At 45.4% G+C, this 15,912-nt stretch overlaps 1 protein-coding gene across 1 annotated transcript in view; it reads left to right on the forward strand.

The window, feature by feature from the left end:
• LOC134331232 (arf-GAP with coiled-coil, ANK repeat and PH domain-containing protein 2-like) overlaps nucleotides 1-15,912 on the forward strand; it is a 38,053-nt gene that overhangs the window by 7,989 nt on the left and 14,152 nt on the right. Inside the window, exons 2-9 of the mRNA XM_063012549.1 lie at nucleotides 614-671; nucleotides 1,665-1,784; nucleotides 2,191-2,244; nucleotides 4,231-4,289; nucleotides 5,044-5,227; nucleotides 5,815-5,859; nucleotides 5,956-6,051; nucleotides 7,849-7,923. Coding sequence (XP_062868619.1) covers nucleotides 614-671; nucleotides 1,665-1,784; nucleotides 2,191-2,244; nucleotides 4,231-4,289; nucleotides 5,044-5,227; nucleotides 5,815-5,859; nucleotides 5,956-6,051; nucleotides 7,849-7,923 — 691 coding nt within the window. The remainder of the gene's footprint in view (nucleotides 1-613; nucleotides 672-1,664; nucleotides 1,785-2,190; nucleotides 2,245-4,230; nucleotides 4,290-5,043; nucleotides 5,228-5,814; nucleotides 5,860-5,955; nucleotides 6,052-7,848; nucleotides 7,924-15,912) is intronic.

Consider the following 15,912-nt stretch of genomic DNA (forward strand, 5'->3'; position numbering starts at 1 on the left):
TCTACAATGTAGAAAATAAAAATAATCAAGAAAAAACATTGAAGAGAAGGTGTGTCCAAACTTTTGGCTGGTGTGTCCAAACTTTTGGCCTGTACTGTACATGTACACACACACTATATACACATACACACATACATGTACACACACACCTACACCATACACATATATACACCCTCACATAAATGTACACACTGTACACCCACACATACACAAACATACACACACACCATAGACACCATATATACATACACAAACATACACTGATACACACACACATTTACTTGTTGGACTGGTTTTGTGGAATTAGAACTCCACCAGTAGATCTTTTGATTTCTGTTTGATGTGGTGTCTCTTGATGGTTCTTCTTCACTCTTTTGTTATTTTTTTTTACAAAACCCCTTTACAAAAAAGCTGAGACATTAAAAACTAAAAGCTCTGGTTTAAACTTAAATTTTGTATTTTGTAATGGTTCTGGAAGGTTCCACAGTGAGCAGTGTAACAGGTGAGCTCATTAAGGTGGGGTTTAAAAAAAGCAAGGGTGGGTCGGGGTTCACCACCGTGTACCAAACTTCAGGTCAACGAAAAAGTCCAGTCTTTTACTTTCCTCACGCAGGGCCACCATGGAGGAGGTGGAGGGCGACGTCTGTGAGCTGGAGTCCAAGCTGGATAAGGTAGGACCAGATTCACTCATGTTGTGCTTTACACCGCTTCCTCTAGCCACGCCCGTTCTGTTCCTGCCCCGTTTATTTCTGAGCTGAATCTCAGAACGTTGGAGCTCTGACCTGTTCTGAGTTCTTTGGAAACATTTTTTGAGAATCTTTGGCTCCTGCTGAGTGAATTCGGCCGAGTGCGGGGTGTAACACAACCCCGGGGGGTCGAGTCTGAACGTGAGCGTGTTCTGTTCTGTTCCTTTGAAATGCTGATGTAGGGAAGGTCACTTCCTGTTGAAGCGGTCACGGCGAGCCTGGAGAACCGAAGTGAAACTGCTGGTGAAGTGAATTGTCGTTTGGAGGGTTCGAGTGATTCAGCTGCTCACTTCTCATTCTGTGATCAGAAACGCTTGTGTTGGCATTCGGGATGTAACGATGCACCACATGACGGTTAAAAATCGATTCGCACGTGTAACGATTCAAATCGGTTTACATGTGTAATGAATCGATATTCACTTTAAACAGCAGAGGGCGCTGACGCTATTCACCTCGCCTTGACGTCACTACAGGGTTGCCAGGTTCTGAATTTTCCAGCCAAATGTATTTGTGAGGATACTTTATTTATTTGTATTATTTATTTATTTATTTAATGTTGGATTTGTTTTAAATTTTCATTTGAGTTTTTTTACACAATAAGCATTATTTGACAAGTCGTAGCCTAGTGGTTAAGGTACTGGACTAGTAATTAGAAGGTCGCTGGTTCAAGCCCCACCACTGCCAGGTTGTCACTGTTGGGCCCTTGAGCAAGGCCCTTGACCCTCAATTGCTCGGACTGTACACTGTAACTGTAATGTAAGTCACATTGGATAAAAGGCGTCTGCTAAATTCAGGAGCTTTAACAAGTACGGAGGAACACGCTACACTCGCTGTATTCGGACCTGGTTTCTGCGTTCTGATTTTCCTAAATTTTTTCTTTGTGTGTGTGTGTGTGTGTGTGTGTGTGTGTGTGTGTAGCTGGTGAAGCTGTGTATCGGCATGATCGACGCCGGGAAAGCGTACGTCTCCGCTAACAAGCACTTTGTGAACGGCATCAGGGAGTTAGCGCAGCAGTCGGCCGACGACGAGGTGATCGAGGTGAGAATCAGAGAAGGACTCATTCCATTCAGACACACATGGTCAGAAGTATGTGGACGCCTGAAACAGAGTGACCCTCTGTGTGACCTGTCGGCTCCTCTGAGAAGCTTCTCACGAACAAGACTTTGAAGCTTGTCTGTGTGTGGGAATTTGTGCCCATTCCGTAGTGTAAAAGATGACAGCATGTGTACGGCTGGGCACTGATTGGACAGTCGGTGTTCCGGTTCATCCCGGAGCTGTTGAGTGGTGCTGAGGTCAGGGCTCTGTGCAGGATGCTGTTAGCAACTCTAATAGATCCCTCACATGTACCAGGGTGGTGTTATTGTTTTGGCTCATCACTGTGTGTGTGTGTGTGTGTGTGTGTGTGTGTGTGTGTGTGTGTGTGCGTGTGTGTGCGTTTCCACAGGTTAGCCTGACCAAGTTTGCAGAGACACTGCAGGAGATGACGAAATATCACACGGTAAGAGAAGATGTGTGTGTGTGTGTGTGTGTGTGTGGTGTGTGTGTGTGTGTGTGTGGTGTGTGTGTGTGTGTGTGGTGTGTATGTATGTGTGTGTGTGTGTGTTGTGTATGTATGTGTGTGTGTGTGTGGGTGTGTGTGTGTGTGTATGGGTGTGGTGTGTGTGTGTGTGGTGTGTGTGTGTGTGTGTGTGTGTGTGTGTGGGTGTGTGTGTGTGTGTATGGGTGTGGTGTGTGTGTGTGTGGTGTGTGTGTGTGTGTGGTGTGTATGTATGTGTGTGTGTGTGTGTTGTGTATGTATGTGTGTGTGTGTGTGTGTGTGTGTGTGGTGTGTGTGTGTGGTGTGTGTGTGTGTGGTGTGTGTGTGTGTGGTGTCTATGTATGGGTGTGTGTGTGTGTGGTGTGTGTGTGTGTGGTATGTGTGTGTGGTGTGTGTGTGTGGTGTGTATGTATGGGTGTGTGTGTGTATGGGTGTGTGTGTGGTGTGTGTGTGTGTGGTGTGTATGTATGGGTGTGTGTGTGTGTGTGTGTATGGGTGTGTGTGTGTGTGTATGGGTGTGTGTGTGTGAGTGTGTGTGTGTATGGGTGTGTGTGTGTGTGTGTGTATGGGTGTGTGTGTGGTGTGTGTGTGTGTGTGTGTGGTGTGTGTGTGTGTGTGTGTGGGTGTGTGTGTGTGTGTATGGGTGTGGTGTGTGTGTGTGTGTGTGTGTGTATGGGTGTGTGTGTGGGTGTGTGTGTGAGTGTGTGTGTGTGTGTGTATGGGTGTGTATGGGTGTGTGTATGGGTGTGTGTGTGTGTGGTGTGTGTGTGTGTGGTGTGTGTGTGTGTGGGTGTGTGTGTGTGTGTGTATGGGTGTGTGTGTGGGTGTGTGTGTGAGTGTGTGTGTGTGTATGGGTGTGTGTGTGTGTATGGGTGTGTGTGTGGTGTGTGTGTGTGTGTGTGGTGTGTGTGTGTGTGTGTGGGTGTGTGTGTGTGTGTATGGGTGTGTGTGTGTGTGGTGTGTGTGTGTGTGGTGTGTGTGTGTGTGTGTGGGTGTGTGTGTGTGTGTGTGTATGGGTGTGTGTGTGGGTGTGTGTGTGAGTGTGTGTGTGTGTGTGTATGGGTGTGTATGGGTGTGTGTGTGGTGTGGTGTGTGTGTGTGTGGGTGTGTGTGTGTGTGTGTATGGGTGTGTGTGTGTGTGTGAGTGTGTGTGTGAGTGTGTGTGTGTATGGGTGTGTGTGTGGGTGTGTGAGTGTGTGTGTGTATGGGTGTGGGTGTGTGTGTGTGTGTGTGTGTATGGGTGTGTATGGGTGTGTGGTGTGTGTGGGTGTGTGTGTGTGTGTGTGTGTGTATGGGTGTGTATGGGTGTGTGTGTGTGAGTGTGTGTGTGTGTGTGTGTGTGTGTGTGTGTGAGTCAGTAACCTGTGGTTAGATCAGCTGACTCAGGATCTGATGACGTGGAGCTGATCTCAGATTTTGGTATCTGATAATTAAAGGACGTTTGAAGTTGACACGTAGTTGGGCACTGTGTGGCCAAAAGTATGTGGACGCCCCTTTCGGGCAGACTCATGACTAACAGCTGAATATGATAAACAGAACAGCTTACTGGAATATGTACTGTACTAGCTATCAAGCATCACCAACACCGAGCTGCCACTATTGGTCCCCTGAGCAAGGCCCTTAAGATTGAATCCCTGGTTTAGTATTCTGTAAATGTAATAAATGTTATAAAACAAATGATGTGCTTCTAAATTTGCCCAACAGTTTAGGGAAGGCCCACTATTGTTCCACCATGCATACATTGAAATGAACATCAGTGTCTGAACTCTCAGTACAGTACAGTACAGTACAGTATTCCTTTACTGTAATTAAATGGGAACAAATTCCCACAGTTGGTGTTTCATCCTTCGGTGTCACCACATGACGTGTGTATGTAAACTTTTGATCCGAGTTGTATTTCATGAAGAGATGAAACGTGCTGAACTGATCCAGCGTTTGTGTTTGCAGATCATGTTCGACCAGGCGCAGCGCTCCATCAAATCCCAACTTCAGATGTTCGTTAAAGAGTGAGTCGAGAGATCCACACGTCTTTATGTTTACATTTAATAATTAATAATAATATATTAACAATATAACCGACAATAATAATTATAATAATAGTAATAATAATAATAATATAAATAACAATAATAATATACATAATAATAATATTAATAATAATGATTATAATAATATAAATAATTATAATAATGATAACAATAATAATAATAATAATAATAATTAAAATATAAATAATATAAATAATAATAATAGTAATAATAATAATAATAATTACAATATAAATAATAATAATATAATAACAATAATTAAAATATAAATAATATAAACAATATAATATAAATAATAATAATGATAATATAAATAATAATATTAATATAAATAACAATAATAATAATAATAATATAAATAATAATAATTAAAATATAAATAATAATAATAACAATATAATAACATTAAAAAACTATAATAATAATAATATTAAAAATAATATAATAATCAATAATTATATAATAATAACAACAGTAATAATAATATAATTAAGATAATAATGATGATAGTATAATATAATAAGATAATAGTAATATAATAACCCTAATAATAATTTATATTTGTGGTAATACTAATAATAACTGAAAAATATATTATGTTTAATATAATTATCATAAAATAATTTTCATTTAATCATCAGTTGCTTTATAATTACTTTATAGTACCTTTCAGTTTTTATTTATGTATTTTTTGTGGGCGTGTCCCCTGCAGGGATCTGCGCCGGTTCAAGGAGTCGAAGAAGCTCTTCGATAAGGTGAGCGAGGAGAAGGAAGCGGCGCTGATCAGGAACGCTCAGGCTCCCCGAAATAAACAGCACGAGGTGGAAGAGGCTAGCAACATCCTGTCCGCCACGCGCAAGTGCTTCCGCCATATCGTCCTGGATTACGTCCTTCAGGTAAGCTCACCTGCTGCAGGAAGGTTTCAGACCCGCCGTCACCCTCACGTGCCATAAATCCAGCCCAGTGTTCCAGCACCGAACAGCAGTGTCCTGAAATAGGCTTACCGCTTAGACAGGTTCTTACAGAGAGCTGTGTAGCGTACGGAGCGTCACGCACTGCTCTCTGTTCTTCATCGTCTCTCTGTGGTGCCTCGACCAGCCAGCAGAGGGCGCAAATGCAGCAGGAGATTCGAACTCGGATCTCGAGGCTGTACAATTATTCTAATTTACGGGCTGCGTCCCAAACCGCATCCTAGCTGCGAAAGTGGACTAACTGGACAGACTACCGGCCCGGCCGGACGCCTGACGGGCACAGTCGGGCGTGTCTGGAGAGGAAAGGTGGAACTGCGGTCTGTAAATATTGCTGCTGCTGGTGTAGCGACCCCTGCTGTCTGGTCGAGGGAAAACACACACAGAGCATAGCACGACTGGATTTCACACTGGCTGAATTGTATATTTGTATTAGGGAATTGGATATGACCAAATTCGAAAGCAAATCCCAGTATGTTCTGCGGCCGCTGACGCTCGATCTTCTCGCTGTACAGATCAATCTTCTGCAGTCCAAGAGACAGTCGGAGATTCTCAAATCGGTAAGCGCTGTCCATTTAATATCGACCAATCGGATTACTGATCAGGAATATTCGTGTCCTCACCTTCACCTCTCCTCGTCTTCATCCCTCCTGTAGATGCTGATGTTCATGCACGCCCACCTGACCTTCTTCCACCAAGGGTATGACCTCTTCAGCGAACTTCAGCCCCTGATGAAGCACCTCGGGGTCCAGGTAGGTCCGAACGGAGGGGGGGGGATGGGGGGGTGCTGTCATGAACCCTAACTTTCGAATGCACATTTACTATAACCAAAAGTATGTGGACACCCCTCCTGACTCATGAGCTCAGGTGCTGTAGCCACACCCATAAGTAAATAAAGGTTTTGCGGTAAACGTTTAAAGAACCCTGGAACTGAGGAACCTTTGATCATATGGACACAAATTCCCACAGACAGACTCGCCCGTCGATTCCCTTCACCTTATGAAACGCTCCTCAGGCTTCTCAGAAGATTCAAGGTCGTTTGAAGGTGGTTCAGAATGAAAAAGGTTCTCATAAGGATCAAACAGGAGAAAAGAATGTAAACAAACAAGTTGCTCCAGCAGCTCTCGCTTGAGATCAGGAAATCTGTGGACAGTGAGATTTTGGAATGTTTCTATCCGTCTATACAGCTTATTTATTTATTGAGTGCTGCATCTTGTTTGTTGGGTTTTGTGGAATAGGCGTGGCACTGTGGGGTCATGTGATCAGCAATGTGATCCAAAATCTGCATCTCAAAATGAGACACTCTGGTATCTAAACTCTCACTTATATCTCACATTTATTCGGATATACTGTATATATATATATCCAATTTGGATGTGCTCATTTCCCCTGTGCACTTGCACGCCTCCTCTGACGTGCATCTTTATATCGTTTACGTTTTTGGCATTTAGAAAATGCATTTATATCTTACAGTACTGTGACAGTGTATTGGCTAAGCTATTGAGGATTAAGGGCCTTGCTCAAGGGCCCAACAGTGGCAACCTGGCAGTGGTGGGGCTTCAACAAGTGACCTTTCGATTACTAGTCCAGTACCTTAACCGCTACGTTACCAGACACTAAAGATCAGCAGTGTGGATTGATTACAGAATCACATCCATCTGCCGTGCCATGTAAGTCGGGCAGATGGGGCGCGGAGGGGGTGGTCGGGCGCTCTGTCCCTCAGACACGGCCAGTCGAGGGACTTCGGACGCCTCCTTCAGGATCTGATTCTCTTGTTGCTGTAACGGTGATTCTCCTGCGTGACGGCGGTCCGTACAGGAACTGGTTTCCATGACGAGTGGAGGCGCTGCGCTCCGTCGTGTTTCACTTTTATTTTTGGATTCATGCTGGTGGAAAGAGGAAGTTCTGGACGTGGGGGGGGGGGGGGGGGGGGGGTGACTGGACTGGTCATTAGGAGACCATGGGAAGTTTCCGGGTGTTGGGAGGTCGGAGCTGGAGTGTGTGGTGCGTTTAGTGTGAGGGAGTCGAGCGACAGTCCAGGGGAGATCAGGAGGAGATCAGGAGGAACGGTGCTATCATGAAGCTGGAGAAGATGAGGAGGTTGTGTAGAGTAACATGGAGGAGCTGCTCACAGGTCAGATCTTCCGTCTTTCACTGGTTCTGATGGTTTATTATGGTCATCACCCCACTGCTGCCACATCATCACCCCACTGCAGGGTTCTCAGAATTCTCATGGTTCTTGAGGGTCTCAATGATCTCAGTGTTCTTAGTGTTTTTAGTTTTTAGGGTTTTCAGTGTTTTCAGAGTTCTCTCAGGGTTCTCTCAGGGTTCTCTCAGAGTTCTGAGAGTTCTCTCAGTGTCATTAGGGTTCTCAGAGTTCTCTCAGGGTTCTCTCAGAGTTCTCAGACTTCTCTCGGGGTTCTCAGAGTTCTCTCAGTGTTCTTTCAGGGTTCTCAGACTTCTCTCGGGGTTCTCTCGGGGTTCTCTGTGTTCTCTCAGGGTTCTCGAGGTTCCACACAGACAGTAACTCTGAACTCTGTGTGTTTCAGTTGGAGCAGCTGATGATCGACGCCGCCAAGGATAAACGAGACATGGAATGTAAACACTCCACCATTCAGCAGAAGGTAGAGACACGTTCTACACACACACTCACACACACACACACTCACACACACACACACACACACACACACACACACACACACACACACACACACTGGGTCTGTCTGAAAACCTATCGACCCGCCCTGTTCCCTCGTACCTACCTGATCAGCTCTGCAGTAGAGAGGATTCTAATCAGACCTGGAGTCATAATCAGATTATTTAAACGCTCTACTTACTAAGCTAACACAGTTAGCATCAGAACGCTCAAACTGCCACTAGCACGCCGGCTAACGTCTCCCTCCGTGTACCGAAAACGCTTAAACTGTCCCTGACGCCCCAATTTACAAATAAACCCACTCGTATAATCACACCTGTATACAGATTACACATCAATGAGAATTTATTTACATTAGAAATTGATAAGAACTCTGTTGGTTGCTCCGCATCGATTTGTCCGCCATGTTTGTAGTTTTTTTGGTGAGGAAAGTCGTGCCGCACTGAATGCTGGGATTGATCCTCAGCGCTGAGGAGGCGTCGGACGCTCCCTCGTCATGCAGTCAGATCATCACTCAGAATTAAGAACCTCAGTAGGAGCATTTTAAGGGAGCTAAGGATTTAGACACGCCCTCTTCTCGGGAGTGTAAACCAGATAAATAAGCCGCCTTGAAGGAAGCACGTGTTAGCCCTCACTCTCCTGGATTGGGAGCAGTTGTGGTTATGAAGGTAACTGATGTCGAGATTACATGAGTCTACCACGCACTCATGATTAATTCAGCTGCAGCTGAAACAGGACGCGTTCGTTACCCCGTTAGTCCGGCGCTCTTACAACATTAATTCAACGTTAATCTAATGAAAGCACAACGTTACAGCAACAACATTAGTCTGGTGTTGATCTGTTAGTCCATCAGTCTAATTTAATCCAGGAGCGGTGTGAAGTGGGCGTGGTCGGGCTGACACCGCCCTGACTTTAAGGCTCCCGTTCTTAAATCTTTGTGCCAACAGGTTGGGGAAGGCCCTTTTCTGTGAGAACGTGGCATGCCCAGATCCCAGAGCTCATCTCAGCACTTTGGGGATGAATTGAAACTTGAATCGACTGCACGCCTCACAGTGCTTCTGTGAATGAATGTGAACAAATCCCCACAGACGTATTCCAAACTCTCATTCCAATCCTTCCCAAAAGGTCTAAAAACCCCCCGTTTATCCACCCCCGTGTTTCTGTTCTCCACCTGAACGGGGGAAGTGATGTCATGAAATTTCCCACATTCGTTTGGGTAACTCGAACCCACCGCTGAGTGCGGCCTGTGTGTGTGTGTGTGTGTGTGTGTGTGTGTGTGTGTGTGTGTGTGTGTGTGTGTGTGTGTGTGTGTGTGTGTGTGTGTGTGTGTGTGTGTGTGTGTGTGTGTGTGATTCAGCAGGCTCCGCTGACCTTCTTGGCACAGCTGATATGATTCCACTTCTCACAGGAAGTTGCTTTCCCTTCTCGATTGTTTTTGGAACGCTGCTGAAAAAAGAAAAGTGTGTGTTGTGTGTGTGTGTAGTGTGTGTGTGTGTGTGTGTGTGTGTGTGTGTGTGTACATGCATGCTCTTGGCCATAATTGTGTACTTTAGGTCGGTTCAAATTTCTTAAGTTAATAGGATTTAAAAACGTCTTTTATGGTTTTGAAGGTGTTTTTTATTGTTTATGGGTATTTCATGTGGTCAAAAGTATGTGGACGCCCCCTAACTTTAGAGTTTGAGGTGTTTCGGCCAGACCCAGTGCTTACAGGTTTATAGAATTAATAATATAAAATAAATAATATGATTTTGTGGGAACAGTGTGGGGTTCACACAGGGCCCTGTCCTATTTCAGTGTAACTGTGCCACCGGGCATCAAAGCGAGGTGTATTAAGACGCAGAGTTTGAGGAGGAATTCCAGTGGCTCAATCCTATTTAACACCTGTGGGATGAATTGGCATGCTGACTAAGAGCCAGGCCTTCTCATAGAACATTTCTGCTTGAAGTTCCCTCCCTAACTGCTGAGCTACAGACCTGAAGATCTTCAGCTGCTTTCACTATGTGGGCAGTCGGGTGATTCAGCAGTGAAGGTTTTATACTTTTGATCAGAAGGGCCACTGTTGGGCCCCTGAGCAGGGCCCTTGACCCTCAGTCGCTTGGATTGTGTCGTGTATCAGTTGTAGTTGTGGATAGACAAACGTATGTTTCTCTCGTCTTGAACCTTCTCGTCCAAATCGAGAATCCCGGTTTGTCATCCTGACAGTTAGTCGCGCCTGATCGATGGGGTGTCGCCTCATTGCCACAGCAACAGCGCCTCCCGAAAATCCAGTTGGATTCAGATGTGTCTATGGCAGAGATGTTCACAAGTCACAAAATACGAGTCAGGAGTCAATATAATCTACACAAAACATATATTATAAATGTAGCGTAGAAATAAAGAAATTATCTGTAAGTTCAGATAAAAATAACAACAGATTAGCGAGTGTATTTAGCCGTTTTACTTCCTGTCTTTACTTTCCTCCTCATTGTGTAAATGAATGTAATTTCTGTAACGAGAAGGTTCCAGTTAAAAGCTTCAACTGATACGTTTTGTTTTCATTACAGAACAAAAGCGCTCGATAAATCACGGCACAGCGGCCAAAATCCCAAACACAGCAAAAACAATCATAACCGCTGCTTACCTTAGCTTCTGTTCTTCCAGATGCTATTACATTTATAAGCGTGCGTCCCATTAGGAACAGAATCCGTTATTTTGTAAACGTGCTTATAATTAAAAACCTCCAAACTTTTCCCGGTGGTGAAGTAAAACAGGAAGTGGTTAGAAAGCCGATCGAGCGTTTCATTACCACGTCATCTGTGTGACGCAAACTGAATAAATGCAAATAACAGCATTTCTTACTAACAATTACAATCAGAAGCTCTGATTGGTTCAGAAAGCGTCTTTCAACCATCAGCACCGATTCTGTAGGAGCGTTCCATTCACCCCGGTTGTTCCTGTGAAGTGCACTACGTAGGGTATTCCACCATTTTAAGTGAGAATCCAATCCAGAGGTAACGAAAATGTTCAAATGAAGTGAACTTCAGACGGTGTAGGGAGTAGGGAGCGACGCTTCATCACTACACCGGAAGCTGCTGGAACATTTACACATTGTATGTGTTGTGGGTTAAGACGGCCGGAGCGTTATCATTATTAGAGAGCAGAAAATGACACGATCAGAATATAATATACAGTGTATCACAAAAGTGAATACACCCCTCACATTTCTGCAGATATTTAAGTATATCTTTTCATGGGACAACACTGACAAAATGACACTTTGACACAATGAAAAGTAGTCTGTGTGCAGCTTATATAACAGTGTAAATTTATTCTTCCCTCAAAATAACTCAATATACAGCCATTAATGTCTAAACCACCGGCAACAAAAGTGAGTACACCCCTAAGAGACTACACCCCTAAATGTCCAAATTGAGCACTGCTTGTCATTTTCCCTCCAAAATGTCATGTGATTTGTTAGTGTTACTAGGTCTCAGGTGTGCATAGGGAGCAGGTGTGTTCAATTTAGTAGTACAGCTCTCACACTCTCTCATACTGGTCACTGAAAGTTCCAACATGGCACCTCATGGCAAAGAACTCTCTGAGGATCTTAAAAGACGAATTGTTGCGCTACATGAAGATGGCCAAGGCTACAAGAAGATTGCCAAAACCCTGAAACTGAGCTGCAGCACAGTGGCCAAGATCATCCAGCATTTTAAAAGAGCAGGGTCCACTCAGAACAGACCTCGCGTTGGTCGTCCAAAGAAGCTGAGTGCACGTGCTCAGCGTCACATCCAACTGCTGTCTTTGAAAGATAGGCGCAGGAGTGCTGTCAGCATTGCTGCAGAGATTGAAAAGGTGGGGGGTCAGCCTGTCAGTGCTCAGACCATACGCCGCACACTACATCAAATTGGTCTGCATGGCTGTCACCCCAGAAGGAAGCCTCTTCTGAAGTCTCTACACAAGAAAGCCCGCAAACAGTTTGCTGAAGACATGTCAACAAAGGACATGGATTACTGGAACCATGTTCTATGGTCTGATGAGACCAAGATTAATTTGTTTGGTTCAGATGGTCTCAAGCATGTGTGGCGGCAATCAGGTGAGGAGTACAAAGATAAGTGTGTCATGCCTACAGTCAAGCATGGTGGTGGGAATGCCATGGTCTGGGGCTGCATGAGTGCAGCAGGTGTTGGGGAGTTACATTTCATTGAGGGACACATGAACTCCAATATGTACTGTGAAATACTGAAGCAGAGCATGATCCCCTCCCTCCGGAAACTGGGTCGCAGGGCAGTGTTCCAGCATGATAATGACCCCAAACACACCTCTAAGACGACCACTGCTTTATTGAAGAGGCTGAGGGTAAAGGTGATGGACTGGCCAAGCATGTCTCCAGACCTAAACCCAATAGAACATCTTTGGGGCATCCTCAAGCGGAAGGTGGAGGAGCGCAAAGTCTCGAATATCCGCCAGCTCCGTGATGTCGTCATGGAGGAGTGGAAAAGCATTCCAGTGGCAACCTGTGAAGCTCTGGTAAACTCCATGCCCAGGAGAGTTAAGGCAGTTCTGGGAAATAATGGTGGCCACACAAAATATTGACACTTCAGGAACTTTCACTAAGGGGTGTACTCACTTTTGTTGCCGGTGGTTTAGACATTAATGGCTGTATATTGAGTTATTTTGAGGGAAGAATAAATTTACACTGTTATATAAGCTGCACACAGACTACTTTTCATTGTGTCAAAGTGTCATTTTGTCAGTGTTGTCCCATGAAAAGATATACTTAAATATCTGCAGAAATGTGAGGGGTATACTCACTTTTGTGATACACTGTATAATTAATATTTACACGTAACTAATGTTAACACATGCTGCTGACTTTTGTTGTTTACGAGTCATTTTTTGCGAGTCATGAGTGGAGTCCGAGTCATTTGAAACGAGTCCGAGTCGAGTCTGAAGTCGCTGTGTGTGCCACTTACGTGCGACTCGGACTTGGATATTCCGCTAGCACCCCAGGGTTTAAAACTCAGCACTGCTACCGGTAGGCTGGGCGCCCCCTAGCAGGCATAATTGATAGTGCCTGCATCAGACAAAAACTGGCCGTTAAGTCTGCCTGGGAGGGGAAAAGACTGGACTGAAAAGTGGTTAGGACCTTGGTTAGTAACCTGAGGCGCCTGCACAGAAGTGGAGGAGCCCAGACATCAGGGCGTGGCTCTCCTCGGGCAGAGTCTGGACTTGAGGGTGAGTAAGAAGGGGTCTGGACTGCACACGTGTTGGAGGGAGCAGGACGTAGGTACCCTCCGGTTCTCGAGAAGGTTGGACGAGAAGGTTCAAGACGAGAGAAACATACGTTTGTCCATCCACAACTACAACTGACACATGACACAATCCAAGCAACTGAGGGTCAAGGGCCCTGCTCAGGGGCCCAACAGTGACCCCGATCAAAAGTATAAAACCTTCACTGCTGAATCACCCGACTGCCCACATAGTGAAAGCAGCTGAAGATCTTCAGGTCAGTAGCTCAGCAGTTAGGGAGGGAACTGGGCTGCGAATCGGAAGGTCATTGGTTCAAGCCTCCAGCAGCTGAAGACGAATTAGCTGCGCTAAATTGGGAGAAGAATGAGAGATATGCATGAATAGAACAGCAACTGTCCCCCGGGTCCGACTTGGCATCCGCTCTGGTGGACGTCTGCGTCGGTGGTGGACATCCAGACCCGTCTCTAAAATCATCAAAGCGAACGGGACGCACCTGATCACAATCCGGAGCGCCTCAGCAAAGGGTCTGAATATTTCCCTGAATCTGAATACTTTGAGCAGAAAGGCTTTAGGACTCCACCGAACCACGGCGAGAGCTGTATTTGAACAAAGGAAGAAGCTAGGAACAGTGGTGAACTGTACAGGCACAGACGTGAGGCGGATCCGGGTCATGTTTACCCCTGTGCTGAACCTCTGAATGTTTAATGCGAGAGGCTGTTATTCTAGCCGGCTAGCTAAGATTAGCACAGACGCTATCCGCTCTGCCTTCAGTCGGCTCGCACACACGAGGACGGGCTGCTCGCTAACTGCAATGCTAAGTGGATTTAGGTAACGTCAGTGCAGACCGCGCTCTCGCTAGCTCACGCAGCATGAGGATCTTCAGCCGCTTCCACTACGTGTGGTACCCGGTGAGTCTGGAAACGTTTCGTTATACGGGGCTCTGTCGGTGTTTGGATTTCAGACGCATTTCCCATCATCCTACACTCCCGGGAAGAGGGCGTGTCTAAATCCTTAGATCCCTTAAAATGCTCCTACTGAGGCGCCTTAATTCTGAGTGATGATCTGAGTGAATAACGAGGGAGCGTCCGACGCCTCCTCAGCGCTGAAGATCAATCCCAGCATTCAGTGCGGCACGACGACTCTCACCAAAAAAACTACAAACATGGCGGACGAATCGATGCGGAGCAACCAACAGAGTTCTCTTCAAATGTAAATAAATTCTGGTTGATGTGTAATCTGTATACAGGTGTGATTATACGAGTGTGGGTTTATCTGTAAATTGGGGCGTCAGGGACAGTTTAAGCGTTTTCGGGACACGGAGGGAGACGTTAGCCGGCGTGCTAGCGGGTTTGCACGTCCTGATGCTAACTGTGTTAGCTTAGTAAGCTAAAACTGCGCTGATGTGTAGGTAGAGCGTCTAAATAATCTGATTATGAGTCCAGGTCTGATTAGAATCCTCTCTACTGAGGAGCTGATCAGGGAGGTAGAGGGGAGCAGGGCGGGTCACCAGGTTTCAGACAGACCCTGAAATTGTTTGGAAGTTAACAACACCAGGTTACTTCAATCTTTTCATAATATCATGTCCGGTAGATGGTGAAAGACCTAAAAAACCTTATTTTTGAACGGATTGACGTGCAAAATCGACGGATCGATGAACAGACGTGACGATATAGCTGGAATGGACGTTAAATGCTGGGGTGTCCACATACTTTTGACTCTTATATCTCCTATACCAGCATTTCTGGAGATGTGATTTGTAATCAGATTGCTGTAGTCTGCTGCCGCTGTAAGTCTGTATAAAGGTGAAACGTTTCCCCTCTCCGTCGGACTGACGGCCGATCCTCCGTCTCCAGGCGTCTGGTTTTCATCACCGGACCGTCCAGGCTGCGTGATGGTGAATCACCGGGTGTCTGGTTTCGATCCGTTTCCATGCCGCCGGCACCAGCGAAGCGCAGCGTTTTAACGACGGCATTAAAAAATGTATGCCTTTATTATTTAATATACGACGTTCCTTATTTAAATTAATCACTGCCATCACTGTTTAGCATAAATGTACCCTCTAAAAACAATACAATTAATAAAATAAAACACACGGAACGTCTCTGTGCTGGTTCCGAGTAAATACAGCCCAGCGTACACACACATGGCCAAAAGTATGTGGACGCCCCTTCTAATAATTGAGTTTTTACATGTACATTTACATTTACATCATTTAGCAGACGCTTTTATCCAAAGCAACTTACATCTATCACTAAATACATTTCAGGCAATTGAGGGTCAGGGGCCCAACAGTGGCAACCTGATGGTAGTGGGGCTTGAACCAGGAACCTTATGATTACTAGTCAGGTACCTTAACCACTAAGCTACCATGGTCATGTATAAAAATGACATTATGCCAACACTTTAGGGAGGCCCCCTCTCTCTTCCTGGGCACATGGTTTGACTAGTTGTGTGCCACCCAGATTACACTCGGTTGCCTCCCCATAGTCTTGTAGAAAGGCTTTGCAGAGGAGTGGATCCTGTCAAAGCTGCAACATAAAGGAGCAATTCAGTATTGCTGTGTCTGATCCACTCATACCAGCACAACACACACTAACACACCAGCACCATGTCAGTGTCACTGCAGTGCTGAGAATCATCCACCACCTCAATAATGGTGGTCCTGTGGGGGTCCTGACCATTGTAGAACAGGGTGAAAGGGGGTAACAAAGCATGTAGAGAA

Source organism: Trichomycterus rosablanca, chromosome 17 (assembly GCF_030014385.1).
Source record: "Trichomycterus rosablanca isolate fTriRos1 chromosome 17, fTriRos1.hap1, whole genome shotgun sequence".
In the NCBI taxonomy this organism is placed as follows: domain Eukaryota; kingdom Metazoa; phylum Chordata; class Actinopteri; order Siluriformes; family Trichomycteridae; genus Trichomycterus; species Trichomycterus rosablanca.